This window comes from Tachypleus tridentatus, chromosome 13 (assembly GCF_004210375.1).
Source record: "Tachypleus tridentatus isolate NWPU-2018 chromosome 13, ASM421037v1, whole genome shotgun sequence".
Taxonomy (NCBI): Eukaryota; Metazoa; Arthropoda; class Merostomata; order Xiphosura; family Limulidae; genus Tachypleus; species Tachypleus tridentatus.
In genome coordinates, this window is record NC_134837.1 from 214,493,474 (window position 1) to 214,521,210 (window position 27,737).

General features: G+C 29.3%; 1 protein-coding gene across 1 annotated transcript; it reads right to left on the bottom strand.

The window, feature by feature from the left end:
• LOC143237184 (diacylglycerol O-acyltransferase 1-like) lies at window positions 1-27,562 on the bottom strand. The gene is made up of 15 exons (XM_076476163.1): window positions 27,399-27,562; window positions 26,083-26,170; window positions 25,751-25,791; window positions 24,469-24,554; window positions 19,132-19,184; window positions 18,347-18,449; window positions 15,211-15,354; window positions 14,233-14,301; window positions 13,726-13,829; window positions 12,174-12,254; window positions 10,230-10,274; window positions 7,709-7,821; window positions 5,856-6,009; window positions 4,234-4,296; window positions 1-2,539 (listed from the first exon to the last, which is right to left on the bottom strand). Exons 1-15 carry the CDS (start codon window positions 27,551-27,553, stop codon window positions 2,384-2,386), a joined length of 1,455 nt encoding a protein of 484 aa, XP_076332278.1. The 5' UTR covers window positions 27,554-27,562; the 3' UTR covers window positions 1-2,383.
• Between the last annotated feature and the right edge of the window lie 175 nt (window positions 27,563-27,737).

Genomic DNA, 27,737 nt, shown 5'->3' on the forward strand with positions numbered 1-27,737 from the left:
TTTCCTCAAAGATTTTATTAAAACCATAAAACATGTTTGCAATTTATTTATAGCAGAAAGTTATAGTACAACACAAGCTTATAAACAAAATTGTATCAAAGTTCGTGTTTTAAATACAGTATTATTTGGTATGCAAACCACTTTTCTTTGCAGTATTCACGATTTGAAACTCTGAAGTCTCATAATTAATTGTAACATCAAAGTTTCTGTAACTTTTCATTTATATAAAGCATACAAAGTATCATATATACTTTGATTCAGTGTCAATACAGATTAATCTCCACTGCAAATCAAGTGCTATTTCTGACATCTCGTATGAAAGTCATATTTCTTATACATTTCAGATAATTTTGGTTGAATAATTTTTGTATTAAAATCTTGTTCACAATGAATTTCCATTAAGGATACTAAATTTAAAATTGTTTATACTGACTTAATGATACAACTTGATTTAAGTGCTTTAAAACAGTCTATTGTGTGAGGTAATAACAAAGAGCATTTATGCCAACTTGACTTAAAAAAATAATGCATTTACATTTTCTTTTTTTTAAATTGGTTTTGGTAGAGCTACAAATCTTCCGAGTAATACAGAGACAAATTAAACAGAACTGGATTCCAGAAAAACATTGCTAGATAATAACTTTAGCTGCTCCCAGTGTAGATATATATTTGAATCTCTTAATACAATGATTTTTAAAAATAATTCATCTACTGTAAAACATATTCTATATTGTATATACATTTTTTTTTCCTTTTTCCAAAATGCATTTGTAAAATTTTAACTTCAAAAATTTAATTTACAAAAGTTGCATTTTATAGTTTTTATCTTGGATAAAAATGAAACTTTGAATTGTATTTTGTTAGTGAAGAAACACTACTGGACACAAACAGTGGTCAGGAAAAAAAGATGTAATATAATAGTTTCATTTATCGCAGCTGTAAACCCTCTCAAGATTCATTATAACAGGCCATAATTTCTTCACACTATAAAACATTTATGTACATATTTTATTAATAAACATGTTCCTGAGAATCTCTACTTCAAAAATAGTAACACAAGATTCCAAATTACTAGACGTTGGTAAAAGCCATCCAAAGAGGTAATTGTGTAGTTGACTTACCACTGATACATGAAACATGGCTCTCATAATATTTTTTTACGAAGATTTAATATCTCCACCACTAACTAATTTAACCCTCCATTTAATGAAATAAGCTGATGTTGCATTCCTAAGAAGTGTATTGGTCTTGGCACATCAAATAATCAACTACAACTTTGCATCAAGAACAAAAGTTTCCAAACACTGTAAATTCTATCTTTTTTTTTTTCATTTTGTTATCTTTATAAATGAAATAAATGTATAAAGATCTGTGGGGAAATCTTAAAAAAAACTGATAAAAAGAAGAAAAATAATTACTCATTACAGTGTTCACAATTTTTTCAACAGAAACATATTTGAAGAAATATTTGAAAGATCTTCACATTACTATTGTTACCTTCTTTTATGTGCAATCTGTTAAAGTTACCAGTAGAAATATTAAAAATATGTCTAGAAGGAAATTGAAAAACAACAACCAAAGTAAAGAAAAACAGTATTATGTACAGTTTATTAATGTAGCATTTAGCTAAATACTAGATTTGTTAGAAACAAGAAACTCAAATGATCCTCAAACTTAAACCTTCATTTTCCACATTCCTATGAATTAATTTATGAAAGAAACAGCATATTGATAGACTCAAGTTTATGTGGCAAAGTGTGGATTCATTATTCATTGGTTTAGGTAAAGTAATCATGGACAAAAACCTTTAAACATTTTTTTTTCAATAAACTTGAATTATATCACACTGCATGGTACAGACTTTAATGTACCAAAAACATTCCCAATCAGCTAAGTAATCTGTGGAAATACAAGATAATAGACAGAAATAACAAGTTGGTGTAAGGGTGGGTGGGTGTAAGATTTAATTGGTGAATCTTGCTTACCTCAGCTCAATCCTTACACACACATAGTAACTGAAGGAAACTCGTATGAATATGTAGGAAACAAAAAAAAAAAAAGGAGAAACTACACCTGGCTTTAACAAGCGGATAGGCTGCATATTTCAACAGCAGCATACAGAGAAGTTCTAAGCTCTACCCATAGTTACTACTAAGCTAACAAAGTTTTTATTAACAAATGATGAAAAACGTTAACACTTGATCAAATGCTATCATTGTTGAAAAAAACCACGACTATAAACTCTCAAAACTTGCACAAAAATCAAGTTATTTTGTTCAGAAGTAAGCTGATGTTGGTGATATTAAGCAAATTACAAAAGAAGATATACATTAGTGTGCATTTAACGAGTTAAGCATCTTGAAGAAATATCTGGAACAGTTTTTCAGGAAATGGCCTCAAGACTTCCATAGTGGATGACATAGTAATCGTGATAATACATCAGGATACAAAGAGGCTGTCCAATAATGATAGATACCCATACTGCCATGTTTCCATACTGGTTGTGGAGAAACCGAGACACAAACATTGCAAATGGAACCTATGGAAAAACAAGGCAAACATTACCTTGGTAATTATAAGCCTAATATTTTGACTTACAGTAAGGCTTAGTCAAAACCCATACATTCTTCATAAAAAAAGTGCACACACACATACATACACGTTTTTTTTTAACTCAAAGAATCAAGAATGAATGTTTGACTGAGAAATAAATACCTTTACAATTCAAAATAAATGTGTATGTATATGTATACAAGTAACAGACACAATAAAAAAAATAAGCAAATCAAAAATGGATAAAAATTGTAACCATATTTCAGAGAAGTGTAAAACACACAAAAAGAAAAGCAAGAATGACAAAATTGCCAATCAATATACTTGTGTACAACTAATAAATTTTTATTCTTGTTAAAGTTATGTAGCATTACTGCAGAACTTCTAAAAGCTATGTTATACAACTTCTAAAATTACTCAGTCCCATGGCTTCTAAATATTATACAGTAGTGCCACATGACTTTTACAAACTACTTACTAGTGCTGTGCGTCTTCTATAGATAGTACTGAATTAGCAGTAAATGTTTTACATTCAAAACTTTGTGATTTTATATATTCAGCCACTATCCCTGAACTGAAAAAGGTAAGTGTTAGCTATTGAGCATTTTGATAGTTACTAATAAATTAGCCTTAATAGGATATCCACATTATTTTTCCAAACAATAGTTTATTGTTTTTGTTTTTTTTACTTCAAGGCAAAATTCTAAACCTGCACATTTATATTTCAGCTTTTCCTCATAAATCTATCTGATTAACACCACTTTAACTTGTACCATAGTTATGAAGCTTATAAGAACTACAACTTGGAACATTCCAACTTCAGACTACAGCCTGTCATCAAATATAATTAATTAGATTATTATTGCACAAAGTTGTAAAAGAGTGACTAAATATTGTTTAAAAAGATGTCTATAAGTGGCATAACTAACCAGTATGCCTTGCAAGTGCATGCAGATCCCAAGATAAAACAATTTTTCTGATGTTACTTGGCTTGGGGATAATTTTTTTCTTTTTTCATGTTTTCCAAGTTTGTGACCAATCCAGATATGGAAAACATCTGTTATGCATTTTATTCTGTTGCACTACAGTCAACAAAAACTACCTTACCTGGCTAACCGCATATTGGAAGATACTGTTTTGTGTAGTATGACTTTGTTTAGGAAGGAACTTACATTGGTCTGAAATTTTAAATGTGAATTAAGCTGATACTTATAGAAATGAAAAATCAGAAGATTTTTAGAATCTCCTAACAATGTTGTAAAAACTAAGCATTCTTGTGAAGACTGTAAGGTTTTGTTGGGAGGTTTGATTTGCTGTCAAGCACATTGTTACACTGTGGACTACCCAAAGTGAATGTCAAAATGCAAATTTTAGTATTCTTAGCTATCAGAAAGACTACTGCAAACCATCGGGTGGGGTTGGGGGTACTTTTCAGTAAATACTTTTTTTTTCAAGTATTTATATACCATAATTTACATCACATTAAAAAAGTGTAAAATCTGTATACATCGTTATATTATCCTTTTTCTTCAACTAAAGTGACAAACTTTTTATTATTTACTAAACCTTGTAAGAAATATTCAGCAAAAAACAAAAATTCAACACTTTTATACATATTTTTATTTAATAAGAAACAAAACAACATTAATTGAATTATTTGAAAACAACTAACAAACATACCTGTCCAAGCATCCCAGAGAAAGCCCAAATCCGGTACATGTTTAATGGAACACTGACTAGATACTGTTCAGGAAAAAATATTCAAATCTTAGTAGTTTAAGGTAAGAGATATATAATTTTTAGGTTCACACTTATGTTAAATGGAATTCTGACTATGTACTGTTAAGAATTATTTATATATATGGTAATTTTAGCATTTTAATGAACAAAGATAATCGTTATTTATTAGTTTCACAATTTTAGTCAATGAATTTATTGAGCAGACACACACACACACACACATTAAAAATGAAAAATAACATCTATTTCCTTCATACAAAAAAATCAAATCACCCTGATAAAAGCAAATATCAAATTCTTGATATAGAAACAGTCCTTAGCTACTCAATAATTATTTAGCTATTTGGAAAAAACAGAGAGTATTGTATTTACAGTTATCATAAAGCTACTATGACTTTCTGCTTCAATCGTTAATTTTGAGCTATTGATGAGATGGAAAGCAGCAACCTACTACCTTTTCTGAATGGTTTACTGTCACTCTTATTATGCACCTTCAGCTTAACTTGTTGAGAATATATCATAGTATTGCAAGAATTCAAACGCACCTCACTAGCATCCAAAGATAAGAGAAATTTCACGTTAGGTTCGTACCAAATTTGTAATTAAACAAACAAGTATTTTTAGATTTCATAAGGACTGTTTCTATATCAAGAATTTGATATTTGCTTTTATCAGGGTGATTTGATTTTTTCCTATGAAGGAAATAAATGTTATTTTTCATTTTTAATAAGTGTGTGTGTGTGTGTGTGTGTGTGTGTGTGTCTGTTCAGTAAATATTGTTGTGTGATACAAACCAAAGTTTTACGTTATATTAGGGTATTGAGGGTTTGCACTTAAACTACTGATCTCCAACTCAATATGGATCCAGTTAAAAATTATTTTTCTAGTCTTAAAATATTTAACTTATTGCTCATTTAGAATCAGCTGATCAACCACACTTCATAATGGTGATCTTCATTAAAACCTGCAATGGTCACTACTTTCTGTTCTGTTTGTAACCATAACAATCTATAGAAACTCTCTGACTCAACCATTTAAATTTCAAAAGGTCTACAAACACGAACACTTTTGATGACTTGATGGGTAAAGATGAACTTAGGTTTGTAAATGTTTGGAAAACTACTTCAGTTCTTCAGGGAGACCCTTTATGCTAATAACTTTTGTCTTGGCCGACTTGACCTTACAGTAAGAATGAACAAATGACAAAGGTTAAACAGTTACTGTTAATGAAGCAAATAGTTCTTTTGCCAAGATATTGATCTCTACTATCATTATTGTTTATAGCACAATAAGCTCTGTCTACTGGGAGGGGGGAATAAAACCTCATATTTTAGGGTTTGTAAGTCTCAAAACATACAGCTGACCCACAGGGGAAATGTATCATTTTTTAACAACAGAGCTTTGAGGTATTCCATGAATAATACGTTGAGATAAATTTGCATAATATTCAATTATTCATCTTAAAATTTAAATATATTAAAATGAAATTAACTTTTCTTAGATATACAATATTTTTGTAAACATTACTCCATATTTGTTAGTCTACAAAAAAAAGAATATACCTCATGAAAAAAAGCTGAAACAAAGAAGACACTGATTGAAGCTTGGTATTTACTAAATCCTCTGTTAACAAGAGGCTTGTACAAGTGGCGAAGAGCCCACTGATGGACGGGGATATTCCAGTTTTGCCAAAAATAGTTAACATTTTCTGCATTCCTGTAAAAGAAATCAAGCAAATACTAGTTCAAAATTTTTTTTTTCTCTCTATTTATTGATTGCTATTAAGATACTCTAAACAATCTATAAATTATCTTTTTGGTAAATTTAAAACACCTATTAAAATTTAATTCTGGAAAATCTGCTACTGAACATGAGACTGAATCAAGTAAAATGCATATTCATATCTTAATGTTTTTACATATTCAGTATCCATTTATTCTTATGTAAGGATAAAACGTGTTTTGTAGTAAAACCCACTGATTTTGCAAAACAGACAATTAACTAGTGCTTTGTTTCAAAGTTTAATTTTGTCTTTTTTCAATCTTCAATTTTCAGTTGACTTTTAGTTATTTCTTAAATGACATTGGACTGAACTGAATAATACACTATATGTGTGTATCTCTATAAATATATATCTATTACATCTCCTGCAAGTGTTACCAATAATCTATTTATATTTCATCAACTTTCCCCATTTATTTCCTTTAAATTAAAAACAAAACAAAACAAGGGTTATTTAATGACAAAGTATTTTGCAAAGTTTTGCATATTTGAAATGTCTGTTTCTTATTTATTAATTTTTTCTCTTAAAGTATTGCTTTTTAATATCCAAGATATTGGTTTGTTTTGAATTTTGCACAAAGCCATACAAGGACTATCTGTGCTAGCCATCACCACCTTCTGCCAACTCTTGGGCTACTCTTTTACCAACAAATAGTGGAATTGACCATTACATAAAAATGCCCCCATGGCTGAAAGGGTGAGTATGTTTGGTGCAATGGGGATTCAAACCCGCAACCCTCAGATTACAAGTTGAGTGCTTTAACCACCTGACCATGCCAGACCCATATCCTAAATAAATATTTTTAAAGTTAAAATTATCAACATGACTGTCCTAGTTGACATTATATTACGAGCATGATATGATGAAGCTACCATATTTCTGAGGCTTTGAATTTTCATTTATCCATTAATCCTGCTTTGTTGTGTTTAGTTCCAGATATTAAAAAAAAATTAAATTATGCAGATTTCCTAAGATAATTTTATGACACTTTGAAAAGAACTGATTATTATCTCTCTGAAAACTTATCGATTTGCTCCAAACTGAAGTGTTAATCATTATGGTTAACATTTGAAATTAACTTTTGTAATTGTTTAAAGTAAATTAAGATTTTATCAACTCTATCATTACAATGAAGAAATCATTAGATCTGTTCAAAAGGACTTTTTTTCTCAGTATGTAATACAATTGGCCCAACTATTAATCAAATTTTGATTCACACACAAACAAAATTTGATTGAAACAATTTAAGTTTCCTTCAAGTATGTAATGTTAACTTTAGAAAACAAATACTTTAATATTTTCTAACACAACAACTACCATCACATTGTACAAGATTTACTTAAAGAGAGAGAGCAAGAAACATATTGTCCTTATTGTATGAAGCAGTATATACTTTACAAAAACGTATACTTGGAATCGTTTCAAACATAACAAGTTCATCTGACTATCCTTAATTGGTGAACTACAAAACAATATGGAAGTTTTAATTCCAAAAGATAAAAGATACTGCCTATTTGCTAACACATGCACAAAAAAACTAATTACAGTTTTCAGTTAATCTATTATCAAATCTTATATAATTTTCAATTGGAAGAGTTTATAGTTTCTTTGATAAGTGGTTTCTACTCTTACCACCAGTCCTGATAAAATTCTCTATCAGCAAAGCGAAGAATCTCAGCGACTGCATTGAGACAAGAGTGGAAAAACCAGTAGAAAAACAGCAACCATATCAAGTGATTTGGTACCTGAAAAAACAAAAGATGGGAAAAAAACTAATTTTTTTTTCATGTTTACTTCTAACTCTAAAGAAGTTTTTCATCTGTAACATTAATCAACTCAATGAACTTTGTGGAAAATTAGGGATTCTGATTAGAATCCTAATGGTATAAGAGGTACAGGTAAGTTTTATATAAGAAATCCTATAAGAAAGAGCCAAGCATTTCTTAATTATGACAGTGTCTGCAAAGTAATATTTATCTTTATTTGTTCTCTAATTGTCTAATGAGAAAGATCGGCTAAAAATATCAGAAATACTTTTTTAATGTTTGAAGTTCAATGATAAAATCATCTTCAGTTTTCACACACTATAATATTAAGTTTGAATGATTAGACTTTCTAACTTTTAAATCAAAATAATTAAGATACAGCATTTTACTGCACACAGTTAAATGGTATATTCTGAAACCACCAATGGTCTACATTAAAAAAAAACAACAAAAAAACAGTAAATGTTTCAACATATCTGTTTCATGCTAGAAGTGACTTACAAAACTAAGGTTTCATTATTTGAACACTTATAACAGTTGCATGGTTCTATATTCCATGCTATTTTATCATATTACTTGCTAATCTTTACAGTAGGTTAGGCCATACACTAATATAATGACTATGGGTTTCCAACACGTACCCTTGTTAAATTAAACATATCCACAACTGTAACTGCTGGAATTCTATTTTCTATTCATTTATTTTCAAAACTTCTAATAACTTTTTCCACTAGAGTTTTAGTGAATAACAACATTACATACAAATGACTCAAGTCACTTTTTTTAAAATTCCATCATTTGAACTTATGGTGATACTGAACTGAACAAGAAGTTGTGTGTTGAAAATGTATTTTTAAAGTTTACTGTAAGTATTAAAAACGAAAAGGACTAGTTATAGGGTAACTTTTCTTATGTGAGATTTCTTTACAGGGATTTAGTTAACACTAAAGCATTACATAATGCCAAATATAAACCAGAGATCTGGACTGGGAATGTAGATGATATATTATTGGTATAGCAGCATGGTAATGGTACATTAAAACGTTTCACTAGCTACTTAAATTATGTAGAACCCTCAATTCAATTTACTTAGGAAATTGAAATAAATAATAAATATTAGATGCGTGTGTCAGAAATGATATAGAGGGCCACCTAGAAATACCAGTTTATGAAAATAGTTTTTCTATTGTTATACCAAGCATCATATCATATACAAACACAAAAGAAATGTCTGCACTTTGTAATTATGGTTGCAGGTCTTTGAAGACACACACTGTACAAAAAACGAATTATTGATTAAAGATGTAGTAGTTTAAAGAAGACTTAAACCATGTACTAATTCAACATCAATCAAAAGAACTATGTTACAATCTATTCACAATAAAACTATAAGAAATGTAATATTTCTTAATTAAAATCTATTTAAGAGCAAACAATAACTGTTACATTTTGAAACCTATGATTAAGACTAAATCAATGTTGGGAAACACCAATGATTAAATTGTGTTAAAAGACAAAACTGGAATTTATAACACAGAATGTGAATGTGGTCATATTTATACGGATCAAAGTAAATGATACTTAAGCTTGATTACAGTTTACAAGAACATAAAGTTTACATAAGAAATAATAAAAGTAAAATTTTTACCAAGAGCACAACACTTACAAACAACATGGTATTTTATGTGATTAAACTATAATTGTAGCTCAACTTCAGAGCATTAATACTAAGAATATCTGAGAACCATTAGAAACAGTGAAACTTAGAAAAATAAAATGTGGTATCAAACAGAGATGAATGTCTAGTTTAGTGTTTTATCAGTAAGTAACAGCTGAAGATAATGTAGATGCATTAAACCATGCAGTGTTTAAGAAGAGGCCTTTAACATTTTCAGTAAATTTCTTTTGAGTAAATACACCAAAGTGCTGTATATTAATTATTTATTCTGACTAAATAATACCACTGTTCCAGCTACCAAAAGTACCATTTAAAGTTAAATTATAAAAGAAAACATCTTTCCCATTCTTTTACAGCTCGAAATATTCTCAAGTTAGAAAAATTATATAAAAAATTAATGGAGTTTACTCAGAGAGAATAAATATCTATTTGAAAATGGAATTGGAGGAAAGAAGTAATTTTGGTATATGAAAATTATCAGGTTGTTGAATTGTGTTTCTGTCTATTTATATGTGATGATTTGTTTTTGAAATCTACAACAGTTAGCATTGTAAGTGATAGAAAAAAGGAAATTACTATCTTATGAAATATACAAACTCCTAAGGTTCCTTCTAGCTTTATAGAGTCAATATCTGACTGTGATTACCAGCACATAAGTTGTAATTATGTGATTTCAAGTCAAGAATTTTCAAAACATTTTAGTACTCACGGCAAGTTTAAGAAGTCTTTCCAGCATCAATGAAAAATTCATTTCCTGCAAAAAAAATAAAAAATTTAACTATAGAACTATTACAAGTTTTACATTATAAATAATACTATATTTATATTATGTAAATGGTTTATTTTAATAAGTTCTTAAATGGTTACCATCCATCTTATTTGCACCATAAAGTGTCTATTTTAATGCTTTTAAGTTTTTAGAAAACATACGAACAGTGATAAATATTAAATATATAAAACTGAGAATCTCATAGTTATGTCATTCTAGAACAACACAGAGTAAATCATTACATATTATGTTATTATGGTCATCTTAATTATATTATTAAAAAGTAGTAAAATTTACAATGCAATTAAAAACAATGATTTGTCCTCAGTTAAAATAATATTCAACTTAGTTAAGCCTATCTGCCATTCAACATGGTATTAACTCGATTGGATCAACTTATCACCAGAAAGCTAGTTTTAGAAGCACAATTACTCGTGCTATTTACACAGCACTTAAGTATGAAACTTTCTTACACAACCCCACATTTTTCTGGTCTTGATATAATAAGTAAACATTTCTCTTTATTATATATCTGACAGGTATTGTTACAAAAACTGTGGCAACATTAAGCTTCTAAAATTTCTTTTAACCATAAATATTCAAAATTACATTTCTTTGTATTTTTTAAACCAGGTTTAAGCAAAAATAATATATACAAATATTCTGAAACCAAATATGTGGAAAAGATGACATGTATGTGGGAGAAATGTTTTGTGAAATTATGAAAACAGCAGTAGAAGTACAGAACTAATTTCATACATCACAACAAAGTGCATTAAATATTTAAAACATCACCCATTCAAATTTGAAACCCTAAGACTAGAAAACAGTGCAGTTAATCAACACCACCCACTACCAACTCTCAAGCTACACTTGTTTAATAACAGTGGAATCTGATTATCACTCTTACAGTACACCAACACCTCTTGTGTGAAGTGTACTTTTGCAGCAGTGGATGTGAGCCACAAATCATCACCTTCACAGTACAAGCATATCAGCCATCAAGAGAAGCCTAACCAAAGGAGGAATAAAAAAGGAGAGAAATAAAAACGAGTGACAACCTTCCACTTTGTTGTTCTTTTATAAACTTTGTTGATTGTGGTTAAGTATATGAAAGTCTATGTTGGCAAAGTTACAGTGTTAAACATTGGTGTGTATGTCTTTTATTTGTTGAGTATCTAAAGAAGCACAGGGCTGTTATAATAACCAGCATTTACCAGCGATAATAGTCAGGCCTACCTTCTAATCATCTCTGTCACTTGCCACTACTATTGCAAGCTGGTGGAAGAAATCTATTTGGTAATTACTTATCAAAATCTTCAGACTCACTATATAGCTTCTTTACAACTTAACCCTTTTCTTCATGAACTTTTATGTTTTAGATGTTATAAGCAGTTCATATTTTCAATTTTGAATGTGAAAGTTACATTTTAAGAGAACACTGAACAAAGCTGTTGACACATGTGCTTTAAAAGACTGTTAAACACACAAAGAGCCAATGTTTGAGATAAAAAACAGATTAAATTCTTCATGATGCTCGAAAATATATAACATTTCATCACGATGCTTGAAAACATCTTAAACCATTGGCACATCACTCACAGCTAGTTACCAGCACAAGCTAAAACATGATACAAACTTCTTAAGATATACAAATCATGTGATTTTACATTCATTCAGAAAATTCCATTAATACAAATGTTCCTTAGTGACAGTAACTCTTACTAAACTGAATATTTCATTGCAACACCAGTTACATTAAAGAACATATGGAATGCAGTTTAAACAGAGCTTTTAATAATTACAAGAGTAAAACATTTTAAGCTTTATGTAATAATTACATGTAAAGTTTTAAACAGGTTTGAGTTAATAAGTAAATCTTACTTTCAGGGGTTGTAAGGAATTTCTAATGATTGGAACAATCCACTGTTGTACCAGCCCTAATATCAGTTGAAGCAGGAAGAGCTGTAAAAATAATAATAATAAAAAATCAAAGATCACAGATGAATTAATCCATACAGTCACACAGTAAGAAAAAAAAAATTTCTTATATGAGCAATCAGAAAATTAATCTAATAAACAGAATGAATGAAGCTAATTACATATTTCCCTCTATCTTGATGAGTGTAAAAGGATTTGGTATTTTCAAGTTTGATAGACATCCTTTGTTAAATGAACAGGTCAGAGCACCCCAGGATTCAAACTGCTGAGCATAGCAAGGGCGAGCAGTCAAGCACATCCATTACTTATGACTACTCTAACTTAAATAGTTGAATTGACTATCTCAGTTTTAATATGCTACAGCTACGAATGTGGTGCATATTCAGCACATTATCATGATTAAAACCTTGGACCTTCCAAAATATGCAGTCCAGCACACAATAATTAGGTTGCACCCCACCCATGGGTCATAAAGAAACAGCATCAAACAGAAATGTTAAATACTAAACAACTGGGGTAGAATCAAATAGTCACCAAAACTTAAAAAACTGAGATCCAGAGGCTAATATTCCATGTTACAACTTCTGCTACATACAGACATGAGATTCAGAGGTTGATATTTCATGTTACAACTTCTACTACACCTAAACCTGAGATCCAGAAACTAATATTTCATGTTACAACTCTTGCTACACAGACACACCTGAGATCCAAACACTAATATTTCATGTTACAACTCCTGCAACACAATAACTTCAGTTCCAGAGTTCAATATCCTACTAGCTACACAGAGATGTCCAGTCTTTTTATATCTACTCTTTTAATTTTTCTTTGAATAAAACAAGCTTTGAAACTTTCCATACTGGATTAAAAACTCATCTAATACAAGTGTCAAACACACTGAAAACTCAAGAAATACATTACAACAAACTGACTATTTATCCTCCTCTCCTTCAACTCTATATCTTTGTAAAAACAAAATATAAAATATGTTGGAAATGTATGAAAATACAAGTAAAAGCTAAGGCCATCTTTATACACCATGTCTTTTCTACTGATGAAGACAGACTCATTTGTGAAAAGTTCTTGAATACATTATCAAAATGTTTCTTTTACATATTTTCAACTCTGACAAACAAATATTAAGTTGTTTTTAAAATAAAGTGAAACCGATGGTAATATGTATTATAAAATTAGTTTTATTGAATGCTTAATCAGCACTACATATCAAAATGCACATAATTATTATACTTTCAAAAAGTACTTAAAGAGTTTGAACTGTTTTTTTTAAACAAAGGCTTCAAATAATAAAATCTACAGTAAATTGACAAACAATTTATAAATGTTTTAAAAGTAATTTGTTTTGAGGAACCAATATATATGTTTCAATCAAACACTGGTCTACCTTCTTCAGGTAACTTACTGTGATATTAGCATAACATGATTCCACACTCAAAACCAAAAAAAAAAATATTTAAATATGAAAGCATCTTACCATTTCAACAAGTCTTTTTAAAAGAAATCTCTTCCTAATACGTGCTGACCTGGGGAAATTAAGTTCATAACAAAGTGTTGGAGCAAACATGAAGTAATATAGATCTGAAATAATAATAAGAGAACATTTTTATTTTATCCTTCAAAGCCAGTAAATACAGACAGTGTGGGCAATTTTTCTTAAGAGCCTCAAATACTTTTATGGTCATAAAAAATGTTTCTAAAGCAAATGAATTAAAATGTTTACAATTTGTTTAATACCCTGTATCTTAAACACTTTCGTTTGTTAAACATTCTTTAAAATATATATTTCTTTACTTACAAAACCAATGTATACTATAATCACAGAAACAAACTTTTAAAATTGTTAAAATTTAAACAATAGTTTCAAACAAAAGTTAATAATTTTGTTTGTTAATCATACAACTATTGATAACAAGTGAAACAAATGGTTTGACTTTTAGCTAATACTAATATGAACATTTTAAAACATGCTCAAAAGAGTTACCTCTTAAATTGAGATTCCGTGGATATGTAATCAGTGATACTTCGTTCAGGTCATTTGCGGTGCTCGACACTTCACAGAAAGAAAAAAGACAGAAGTATTCTTTAGCTAAATAATGGAGTCTAAAATCACTGATAGACAATTAATAATTTGTTTTTCTATCATTCACAACCAGAGATCCTAATACTGAATCATATTAAACAAAATCAATTGATTGAAATTACTCTTTTTTATGTAAAAAATTAAAGGGAGTCATCAGTCCTAATCAGTAACAATTAATAACAATACTGATGGTATTTTGTTTACATATGTCATAAGAAACATTGTAGCCAACAGCCAGATTCACAATAAAAGTGGCAATATGTGGTGAGGAAAAAAAAAAGTTAAAAAAACTTGATCAGGGTCTGTGGAATCTTTTTATGGTAAAGTACACAACATTAACCAAGAAAACATGCATCATCGAGTTACAAAAAACAAAATGTAACCTATAAAGGAATTAAAATAAAATTATAAAAAACAGACACTGAGTTTCTACGATTTACCTCCACAGTATATAAAAGAGAGTAAACAAGAACATGAAGGTGTACCTATGACAAAAAACAAAAAGTAAACAAAATGTTCTCTCTCCTCATGTCACTGTTTTTTTAGTATCACTGTAGCACCTTATATATCCTTATTTAGTGGTTTATATATCTTTAAATATGTATTTCCTTTATCATTTCATTCAGATTACTTGTCCCATACGTACTTAGATATTTGTGTTGTTTTTTCTGTTGGTAAGTCGACAATAAAGCTTAAATAATTTTTTTAACTTGATGCACTAGATTAAAGTTCTTACAACCAAAGTGAATTATGATTGTTTGATAGAAATGTTACTCAAAATATATAAAAGTATCTCCTTATTTTGCTGAAAGTTGATAATTTAAAATTTTCAAAGTTTTATCCACAGTGAGAAAATCTGTCAACTGAAATGCTACAAACCAGTTAAGCCAAAGGAGCCACGTCGTTTGTGACGATTTGCATCCATCTGATTTCTGTCTTCTCTACACCAAAAGTTCACCATATGATATGACACAAGTTTTAGAAATGTGATACTCACAAAGCCAAGAGCAACAGATGTTCCAACTGAAAAATAAAGATTTATATAAGCAAACAATACATTAGATGATTTTGATGACTGATTCTTTAATATAACAAAAACTAATTAAGAAATCATAATGTTTCTGAAATAGTTTAAACAACGCTTAATGTTAATAATAGATCAAGAAGCTGCATAGGTATTCTCATCCCCCTGCTGGGACAATGATAAATCTACACATTTACAATGCTAAAATAAGGGTTTGATTTCCCTCAGTGGACACAGAATATAACCTGATGTGGCTTTACTGTAAGAAAAACATCCAAGCACATAAGTATTCTCAATTCCTACCTTAAAGAAGCTGCTTTCTTCCTGCTCACAGATACTCAGTTGATGAATTACATAAAAGCCACAACTAAAAAGTTAAAATTACAAATAAAACATAAAACTATGCTCACAAGATAAAATTAATGATGAATTAGACAAAATAAAATAATACTTCATCAACATCAATAAGTTTCTTCCACAAACCATAGAAAACATTATACTCACACACCTAGGCAGAAAGCAAAATAAACCAACAAAAGTAAATATATCTCACCAATCAAAAAATCATGAAACCACATACTGCTGCATACCATATACTCCTGATATCAGCAGAAAAATAACCAACATTTGGCAAAAACTAATAACAAAATATGACATTCCAGTTAATACCAAATTTATTCAAAAACCAGGCACAAAACTGAGGTCTATACTATGTAAAAACTACACTGACAAACATCACACCAACATTATTTATAAAATACAATGTGATAAATGCCACGACTTCTATATTGGTAGTAAACAAGTGGTAAAATGGAAACCAGATTTAAAGAACATAAAAACTTACCTTCAGTTTTCGAACACTGTAAGTCAAATAAACACAACATAACCATAGAAAACACTCAAATACTAAATAAATAAACAAACATAAACAAATTCAAAATTAAAGAAGCCTTAATTATATGACAACTTATGCCCAAAATAAACCAATACAAAGGAACACCTTTATATCTATATTAAAATATAATATAATAAATAATAATTAAAAAAAAATATTAGATTGTATATTCAACATCTAAGCCCGCCCTCTACATTCCAACACTCATCACACAACCCCTTTCAAACATGTGGTCAGCTTCCGGTCAGTTACCTCTCTCTTTCTTTGTGAACCTGACGATGACTGAAGAAGGTCAAACGTTGTTCACTCCTCTACGTAAAAAATTTTCTCAACCCAAACGAGCCGTTTTTACATATATATTTCTCTGCAAGTGGGTTTTCTCGACATCACTGATTACAGCAGAAAAATATTGTTGTGAACTTGAAATTATATATCAAAAGCTGTCACCAAAACATCCAGTAACAGTCAATTGTAGTGGACCCTTACTGTTTCATGACAGGCATGAGGAACTCTCATTTTGAACCTCAACTGCATTACAATGGTTGTGGAAAATTAAATTTACTGCTGAATATGATTTTATAATCTTGCATTCATAACCTCTTTCATTTGTTATTGCGTTTTTTCAGTCTGGCAAGAACAATGCTATGAACCGTCTCTGGGTCTGTTAACAACTCACGACTTATTTAGAACTACATGTGTTATTTATTTAAGATACAATCCCCCCTGAAAATAATTCTAGCAATGTTAACAAGCTATTTCTGAGGAAAATACACTTATACACCACATGACCAAAATCACACATGATAAAGAATTTTGAATACTGTACAGTAAATAATAACTCTATTTAAGGGTTTTATGACATTTTACTACTGACGTATGACTGATGAAACATTTCACTGCTGTAGTAATGACTGCCAGTAAGTTTTCTTCATGTATAGAAATTAGATGAGATATTATAATAGCAACAATTGTCATGTCAAAAAGTCTTGAACCTAAAAATTACATTGTAAAATTTGTACTTGTGCAAACATAAATAAAAATAAACATAAACAAAAAGGTATTTGTTATACAGTGATTCTTTTTTACTAGTATATTATTCAATTTTATTTTTAATCAAGTTTAGTGCAACAATTTATTAGTTCACTGAAATTTTTTAGAATAAAGTCATTCACTGTGTTTGTAAATATTTGGTTTTGAGAACATAATTATTTGCCAGCATTAAAATGCACCAGTAGTCACTTGCTATGTCAATAAAATGTCACAGCAGTAACATGTCAACAGTAAAATGTTGTGAAACTGCACTTAAATAATTGCAGCTTTATGAACAAAATGTCATTAACAATGAGGGTGCTCAACTAACAAAACTTTTCATTTTAATCTTTGTAAATAAGAACCTAAGAAAAGTAAACTTAATTAACTATACTCACTAATAGAATGATTTTTATTTTCACTCTAAGTAGAAAATTTATTTAATTGTGAATTAATATTAATTATAAAAATAATTAAGTTTCACATAAAGCTAAAAAACTTACTTTGTTAGCAAAAAAATTTTAAGTAATTGATTACTTTAGATGTAAAATACACTTTTACGTGGTTGGCCAGGCATGGCCAGCTGGTTAAGGCACTCAACTCGTAATCTGAGGATCGTGGGTTTAAATCCCTGTTGCACCAAATATGTTTACTCCTTCATCTGTGGTGGCATTATAATGTGATAGTTAATCCCACTATTCATTGGTAAAAGAACAGTCCAAAAGTTGGCAGAAGGTGGTAATGACTAACTGCCTTCCCTCTAGTCTTGTACTATTAAATTAGTGACAGCTAGTGCAGATAGCCCTCATGTAGATTTGTGCAAAATTCAAAACAAAACAAACCAAACCAAACAAAAAAACACTTTTCATGTGAAACCAAATAATTCAATTATTGTACAAGTAAGTACAATATTTACAATAAATATACACACATACCCTGTAGTGTTTACTCCATTCAAGTATAATGTTAATTTTTGATCAGTAGAATTTGTTCTTGAAACTCATATGTTATTATATTTAACACAGTTAAAAAAAGCGATAACTTTGTTTTAATATTTTTATACACACTTGGGTTGCAGTTGGTTGTGAAGACTATAACAACAGGAACGACGATCACAGTGGAAAGACTGGTTACTATTATGAACCTTCCAGCCATTTCACCAAGTTTATTCTAGTAAAAAACAAAACATTCAAGGTTTAATACTTGATTAATCTTTTTTTTAATTTAAATATATTCTTGTTTGAAAAGAGTTTAGACAGATTTGAGTATACATGAAACAACAGACTAAAAATATTTAATGTGTTAATATTGTTGTAGGTTTTAACAAGTTTCATGAAAGCTTAGGCCACAAAGAGGACTGTGAAGTTTAATATACTAAGTAGAACACTAGTACAATGCAAAAGTACCAGAGTGAGTGAATTAATTAGTTAGTTTAATGTCAGGTATAGAGTTCTAGTGAGTTAGACAATGAGAGTTTATTAGTCTGGATAACATTGATCGAGTTACTGCGTTGGTTGGCCTTAGTAATTCTTGATCAATCAGTAAGGAAAGTTTTGCAAATAAATTAGGTCTACCAGTAAATGAACCCAGTAAAAAAACAATTATTGAAAAAATAAAATAATTTATTATCATTAAGCACAGTAGACTTTGCATTATTTTTACCACATAATTAAAAAAACTCACCCAATGGCAGAACATGCTACAAACAAATTTTAATGTAATGTTTGTTAAAACCTTTTTGGTAAAGAAAATGTTGATAAATTGAACTTTACTAAATAAACACACCACACTTCACATTTTATGTTAAAGTCCAAACTACATATACATTCTTAGGTTTTAAACTTTATCTTACCTTTGAATAAAGGAGTTCAATAAGGAAAGACAGAAGAAAGAAACAATTAAGACCTAAAGAGAGAAAGAAAAAAGTAAAAAAAAAACATGTATAACTTGGGTATTGCCAGAAACTAGTACTCTCTAACAATAGTATACATAGTATGTTTGATACGTATAACTTTGGTATTGCCAGAAACTAGTACTCTCTAACAATAGTATACATAGTATGTTTGATACGTATAACTTTGGTATTGCCAGAAACTAGTACTCTCTAACAATAGTAGTATACATAGTATGTTTGATACGTATAACTTTGGTATTGCCAGAAACTAGTACTCTCTAACAATAGTAGTATACATAGTATGTTTGATACGTATAACTTTGGTATTGCCAGAAACTAGTACTCTCTAACAATAGTATACATAGTATGTTTGATACGTATAACTTTGGTATTGCCAGAAACTAGTACTCTCTAACAATAGTATACATAGTATGTTTGATACGTATAACTTTGGTATTGCCAGAAACTAGTACTCTCTAACAATAGTATACATAGTATGTTTGATACGTATAACTTTGGTATTGCCAGAAACTAGTACTCTCTAACAATAGTATACATAGTATGTTTGATAATGATATAACTTTGGTATTGCCAGAAACTAGTACTCTCTAACAATAGTATACATAGTATGTTTGATAATGTGCCATAACTTTGGTATTGCCAGAAACTAGTAATCTCTAACAATAGTATACATAGTATGTTTGATACGTATAACTTTGGTATTGCCAGAAACTAGTACTCTCTAACAATAGTATACATAGTATGTTTGATAATGTATAACTTTGGTATTGCCAGAAACTAGTACTCTCTAACAATAGTATACATAGTATGTTTGATAATGATAACTTTGGTATTGCCAGAAACTAGTACTCTCTAACAATAGTATACATAGTATGTTTGATAATGATAACTTATAACTTTGGTATTGCCAGAAACTAGTACTCTCTAACAATAGTATACATAGTATGTTTGATTGCCAGATAGTACTCTCTAACAATAGTATAACTTTGGTATTGCCAGAAACTAGTACTCTCTAACAATAGTATACATAGTATGTTTGATATAACTTTGGTATTGCCAGAAACTATAACTTTGGTATTGCCAGAAACTAGTACTCTCTAACAATAGTATACATAGTATGTTTGATAACGGTATATTATAACTTTGGTATTGCCAGAAACTAGTACTCTCTAACAATAGTATACATAGTATGTTTGATCACGTAGTATAACTTTGGTATTGCCAGAAACTAGTACTCTCTAACAATAGTATACATAGTATGTTTGATAATGTTATAACTTTGGTATTGCCAGAAACTAGTACTCTCTAACAATAGTATACATAGTATGTTTGATAATGCAACTTTGGTATTGCCAGAAACTAGTACTCTCTAACAATAGTATACATAGTATGTTTGATAATGTATAACTTTGGTATTGCCAGAAACTAGTACTCTCTAACAATAGTATACATAGTATGTTTGATCATTATAACTTTGGTATTGCCAGAAACTAGTACTCTCTAACAATAGTATACATAGTATGTTTGATCACGTTATAACTTTGGTATTGCCAGAAACTAGTACTCTCTAACAATAGTATACATAGTATGTTTGATAATGATAACTTTGGTATTGCCAGAAACTAGTACTCTCTAACAATAGTATACATAGTATGTTTGATAACTTTGGTATTGCCACTTTGGTATTGCCAGAAACTAGTACTCTCTAACAATAGTATACATATACATAGTATGTTTGATTGCCATAGTATAACTTTGGTATTGCCAGAAACTAGTACTCTCTAACAATAGTATACATAGTATGTTTGATGTTTGATGTGATAACTTTGGTATTGCCAGAAACTAGTACTCTCTAACAATAGTATACATAGTATGTTTGATAATTATAACTTTGGTATTGCCAGAAACTAGTACTCTCTAACAATAGTATACATAGTATGTTTGATAATGTATAACTTTGGTATTGCCAGAAACTAGTACTCTCTAACAATAGTATACATAGTATGTTTGATAATGATAACTTTGGTATTGCCAGAAACTAGTACTCTCTAACAATAGTATACATAGTATGTTTGATCTCTCTAACAATAGTATATAACTTTGGTATTGCCAGAAACTAGTACTCTCTAACAATAGTATACATAGTATGTTTGATACGTATAACTTTGGTATTGCCAGAAACTAGTACTCTCTAACAATAGTATACATAGTATGTTTGATACGTATAACTTTGGTATTGCCAGAAACTAGTACTCTCTAACAATAGTATACATAGTATGTTTGATACGTATAACTTTGGTATTGCCAGAAACTAGTACTCTCTAACAATAGTATACATAGTATGTTTGATAATGATAACTTTGGTATTGCCAGAAACTAGTACTCTCTAACAATAGTATACATAGTATGTTTGATACATATAACTTTGGTATTGCCAGAAACTAGTACTCTCTAACAATAGTATACATAGTATGTTTGATACGTATAACTTTGGTATTGCCAGAAACTAGTACTCTCTAACAATAGTATACATAGTATGTTTGATAATGATAACTTTGGTATTGCCAGAAACTAGTACTCTCTAACAATAGTATACATAGTATGTTTGATACATAGTATGTTTGATAACTTTGGTATTGCCAGAAACTAGTACTCTCTAACAATAGTATACATAGTATGTTTGATACATGTATGTTTGATAACTTTGGTATTGCCAGAAACTAGTACTCTCTAACAATAGTATACATAGTATGTTTGATAATGATAACTTTGGTATTGCCAGAAACTAGTACTCTCTAACAATAGTATACATAGTATGTTTGATACTTTGGTATTGCCAGAAACTAGTATAACTTTGGTATTGCCAGAAACTAGTACTCTCTAACAATAGTATACATAGTATGTTTGATAATGATAACTTTGGTATTGCCAGAAACTAGTACTCTCTAACAATAGTATACATAGTATGTTTGATAATTATAACTTTGGTATTGCCAGAAACTAGTACTCTCTAACAATAGTATACATAGTATGTTTGATAATGTATAACTTTGGTATTGCCAGAAACTAGTACTCTCTAACAATAGTATACATAGTATGTTTGATAATGTTATAACTTTGGTATTGCCAGAAACTAGTACTCTCTAACAATAGTATACATAGTATGTTTGATAATGTATAACTTTGGTATTGCCAGAAACTAGTACTCTCTAACAATAGTATACATAGTATGTTTGATAATGCATAACTTTGGTATTGCCAGAAACTAGTACTCTCTAACAATAGTATACATAGTATGTTTGATATTATAACTTTGGTATTGCCAGAAACTAGTACTCTCTAACAATAGTATACATAGTATGTTTGATAGTACTCTCTAACAATAGTATACATAACTTTGGTATAACTTTGGTATTGCCAGAAACTAGTACTCTCTAACAATAGTATACATAGTATGTTTGATAATGCCAGAAACTAACTTTGGTATTACCAGAAACTAGTACTCTCTAACAATAGTATACATAGTATGTTTGATAATGCATAACTTTGGTATTGCCAGAAACTAGTACTCTCTAACAATAGTATACATAGTATGTTTGATACGTTTAACTTTGGTATTGCCAGAAACTAGTATAACTTTGGTATTAGAAACTAGTACTCCAGAAACTAGTACTCTCTAACAATAGTATACATAGTATGTTTGATACGTATATAACTTTGGTATTGCCAGAAACTAGTACTCTCTAACAATAGTATACATAGTATGTTTGATACATAGTATGTTTGATAACTTTGGTATTGCCAGAAACTAGTACTCTAACTAACAATAGTATACATAACTTTGGTATGTTTGTATACATAGTATGTTTGATAGAAACTAGTACTTTGGTATTACATAGTATGTTTGATACGTATAACTTTGGTATTGCCAGAAACTAGTACTCTCTAACAATAGTATACATAGTATGTTTGATACGTATAACTTTGGTATTGCCAGAAACTAGTACTCTCTAACAATAGTATACATAGTATGTTTGATACGTATAACTTTGGTATTGCCAGAAACTAGTACTCTCTAACAATAGTATACATAGTATGTTTGATAATGTTATAACTTTGGTATTGCCAGAAACTAGTACTCTCTAACAATAGTATACATAGTATGTTTGATAATGTTTGATAACTTTGGTATTACCAGAAACTAGTACTCTCTAACAATAGTATACATAGTATGTTTGATACGTATAACTTTGGTATTACCAGAAACTAGTACTCTCTAACAATAGTATACATAGTATGTTTGATACGTATAACTTGGGTATTGCCAGAAACTAGTACTCTCTAACAATAGTATACATAGTATGTTTGATACGTTTCATTATGATACAAGCCCAACTTATCTTTCTTTGATTAACTTATGTTCAGAGTTACTGATGAGAAGTTGAATTCTCTGAAACTAGTGCAACCTAGTAACATTTGTTGATCAAAGTGTTTATTGAACTGGACATTTCTTTAATTTAGACTTTGTAATTAAACAAGTTTCTTCATTAAAGTACTTTGTCTTCTTTTTTTTTTCACAATTTTATTCAATATCTACTTAACACTCATTGGTTCTGTTTACAGCACACATTCATATGCAAATCAAAATGTATCTTTGACTTTTAAACTAGGAAACCATTTAACTTTAAATACTTAAGTGTAACAGCACCATTTGAAGATGTTAAAATCACAGAAAATACTTATAAAAACCTTCAAGTTTTATAATGTCATATGCAGAAAAATCAAAAGTTAGACTAAGACATACCTTACTTCTGATTCAGCTATAAATTATGAAGAATGTGAAAATAATATAACCATAATGTTTTTAAATAAAATATTCTTTATTGATCTATCCTGTGAATTTCAAATTAATATAAACTTTATGAGCTAATTATTAATTACTTCCTGCTTGTTATTTGTCTGTTAGCTTTTTATGCGAGTTTATCTAGAAAACATTACAGCCATCTTACCTGATGTGCTCTTGTAAATTCTGTAAATACCCTTCAGTTAGAGCATTAATATAGCCAAACATATATGTACATGTGCTATCTTGTTATTTTTGCACTATCCTTTTGGACCATAAACTTTGTAGACATGAAGATTTTTCATCATGTTCACTCTCCTGAGAGAGTCATTGTATTTGTACATTTATATAAGTAATGTACTTTTTCACACCTCACTTTCAGGTAAATTTCTTACTGGTAATGAACTAAGAGAAACATTATTAATACATACTTAGCACTATTAAAATTGATGGCCAATTTGCTGGTTTCCCCATAAACACTTTAAACCACTGAACAGGATCAACCAGAATCCCATATCTAATTAAAAAAAAACAAAAAAAAATTCATAACTTAGATAAAATTACGATAACAAAAAAACACATTAACAATTTACCAATAACAAAGATGAGACATATCTTGTAGTATGTATACACACACACACACACACACACACACACACATATATATATATATATACAAACACACTCATACTGTGTGTGTGTGTGTGTGTGTGTGTGTGTGTCACTTACTTCTCTTCTGTTTTTCCCAAAGTTTAAGTACAAAAATTTAAGATGGTTTATTGTTAATTAGAATATAATCTGTTAAAACTGAGTTTGAGAACTAGTTTTTCATGCTCAGTGCAAATATGAACAAAAAATTAGATTATGAATTATTTTATGCTCACTGTTGATGTCTTGCATGAAAAACAGGAAGAAATAATATAATTTCTAAGTTCACTTACTATATTTAATACAGGTATGCCAGTTGCTCACATCATAAACAGTTATGAGTATAGATAAGAAGTTTTTGTCTAATATTAACCAAGTGAATCAAGTGCAAATGATGGAGTAGTATACATCAATCTCAAATTAATGAGTAATTTTCTGGAATAATTCTTCAGTTTTTACTATAGATGGGGTATGGCCTACAGAAAATGTGCTAGATATCAAAATTTAAAGAGCTGAACACTGAAAAAAATGGATACATTGAAATTTTTTCTTTAAATTAGGAAATTTTTATGAACTTTCGTATTGAACTACGAGCCTTGAATACGACTATACATATTTTGAAAAAAACAAACAAAAGCAAAAAGACTAGTAAACGCTTAGCGCTAAAAGGATAAAACTTTTAAGATACTAAAATGTATGTTTGATTCATTTTGTAAATAGGTACACATACACCAATATTTCATCTTTGTCTCTCTTAAATATGTGTGTGTAAATATTTTGAGAATATCACTTTTCCATAAAAGAGCCAAAAATATTTAAATAAAAACAAAAACCATAAAACTATTTCTGTTTATAAAAAAACTGACTTTGTGTTCTTCATACCAAATTTCTGATCAGAATAAGTGAATAAAAAAAAAGCCACATACTCATAATTAAGATGTAATGAAGGACACACAAAAACTTTGTTGATATTTTCAGATTTCTGCAGTTATACATGTTAGACTGATTGAAATTCAAAGCTGTATATAGTGTTGTGACAATTATTACAAATTTTTCTGTACTTACTTAATAATATTCTCCAAGGCAACTCTGGCATTAGAAAGAACCTAATGAAAAAATAAAATCTAAAATCACTATATGTAAAAAAATCAGTCTCTCTTAGACATCTAAATTTAATTTGAACTTGAAGATTAAGCTACTGTGCAATTACGCACATATATTTCTTCTTTATTTTTTCATAAAATGGGATCTATTATGAATGGCTTTGAAAATGATTTTCTGAAATTATCTTGCAGTTGACAGAATGGTCAATTTACAAAACTGGAAATGTAAGCTTCTTTTTTTTTAAATAAATCCCCACACAAAAAAACAATTTATGATGGAACTACATAACTTACCAGAAGAATAATACACAAATTTAAGAGTCCTCTGTAGTTCGTGTATCCACTTGAAAAGCTCAGTAAAGAATCCTTCGGCTCATGGACACTTAAAGAAATAGAAAAATAATGAGATAATTTAGCTTTTCTTTGTAACCTTAAGTAAGTAGCATTTAATTCTACTTTCTTGGTTTTATGGAATGAGTTATCTGTTCAAATGACTTCAACAGTTGTATTACATTCTCATTTTAATATCTTAATTTGAAGTATAATAATCAATTTATTAAGAAATATAATTCCAATTAATTTATACAAGCAACAACTATAAGCCTTCATCATGAGTATATATAAAAAAGCATCACATGGGAAAAGATAATTTTATTTAAAGCTCACTGAAATAATTAAACTTTCTGTGACCCTCATTCATCCATATCTGACACAAATAATTGTCAGCAACCTCAAAAAACTGAAAACACGAATCTACGATGGAATGATGCAAAACATGAAACCTCAAATGAAGAATATTCCTCAGCCTTTCATCCATTTCTTCAGGTGTATATCAAAAAAGTCAAAAGAATTATAGTCAAGCTCTACTTCATATTATACCTGGTAATATCTACTGAATGGTGAATTTAGTAATATTTAAATTACACTTTCATATGGAATCTTTATAAGAGTATAGCATTTAACTGAAAATATTATTATTGTTAATACTGTGAAATGACAGATATTTCTTTTCAGACAAGAAAAACAGTAGGAATTTATATTTAAAAAAATTATAAAATTAAAATTTCAAACTTTATTATTTTATTAGTAAACCTCACTTAATAGTGTAAAAATGTAACAGATACAATCTCAATGTTGCAATATAAAGAAATATGAAACCACTTGTTAATATTATTCAATGAAAATCTATATTTTAATTTCGTAATGAATTTGAAATGGTTCATCCACATGTATTTTAATTTTTTGCACCAATATTATAATTAATTTAGAAGAAGTGAAAGTTATAATAAATTTAATTTAATTATTCGTAGTTTAGTGCTGTAAAAATGAGAGGGTAAGTCGTTCCAACACTAGGCTAATGGAGTGACTAACGTCGAGAAAGGAAGTTGAGCACTGAAACTGAAACCAAAGTGGTTCAACTCACTCAGAGTCACTGTCAGTATCACAAAATGTCATTTAGTCTCTATGGAAGCCGAATATCCAAACGACAAAAGTAAAAATTCAAAGCATAATATTCCCAGCAACATATTAAATTGTAAATTACGTTATTTTTCTCATATATAAATAACTGAACTTATCATTTTAAATTTGAAACATTAACTCAAACTCACGGATTATCTGGTTGAACAGCTCTTTCCCTCTTTTCTCGTTCATTTACATCCTGTACACGAGTAACACTTTGTGTTCGACGCAAACGAATTTTTGGATTACTATTTTTGCCACTACCAATGCTATTACTATTGCTTATACCGGTTGCCGCCATCATACCGTAGTATAATCTGTAAACAAAGCGACATCTTTTGAAATAGATAAGAATCTTTGATAAAATGAAAATTTTATTCGAAACAAATATTTTGTTTCTTTGTTGTTGAGATACCAAATTTCAGTTTTTAGCGTTATAAATCGTCAGACTTACCTTCTGAGCCACTGATGGACAAACAAATATTTAA

What these genes read in the sequence shown, in the direction of transcription:
- LOC143237184 (XM_076476163.1), bottom strand. Translation starts at nt 27,553, where the DNA reads ATGATGGCGGCAACCGGTATAAGCAATAGTAATAGCATTGGTAGTGGC. An exon ending in GCCTTGGAGAATATTATTAA is followed by an intron (nt 24,555 to 25,750) that starts GTAAGTACAGAA and finishes TTTTTTAATTAG; the next exon opens with ATATGGGATTCTGGTTGATC. An exon ending in ATCAATTTTAATAGTGCTAA is followed by an intron (nt 19,185 to 24,468) that starts GTATGTATTAAT and finishes TTCTCTCTTTAG; the next exon opens with GTCTTAATTGTTTCTTTCTT.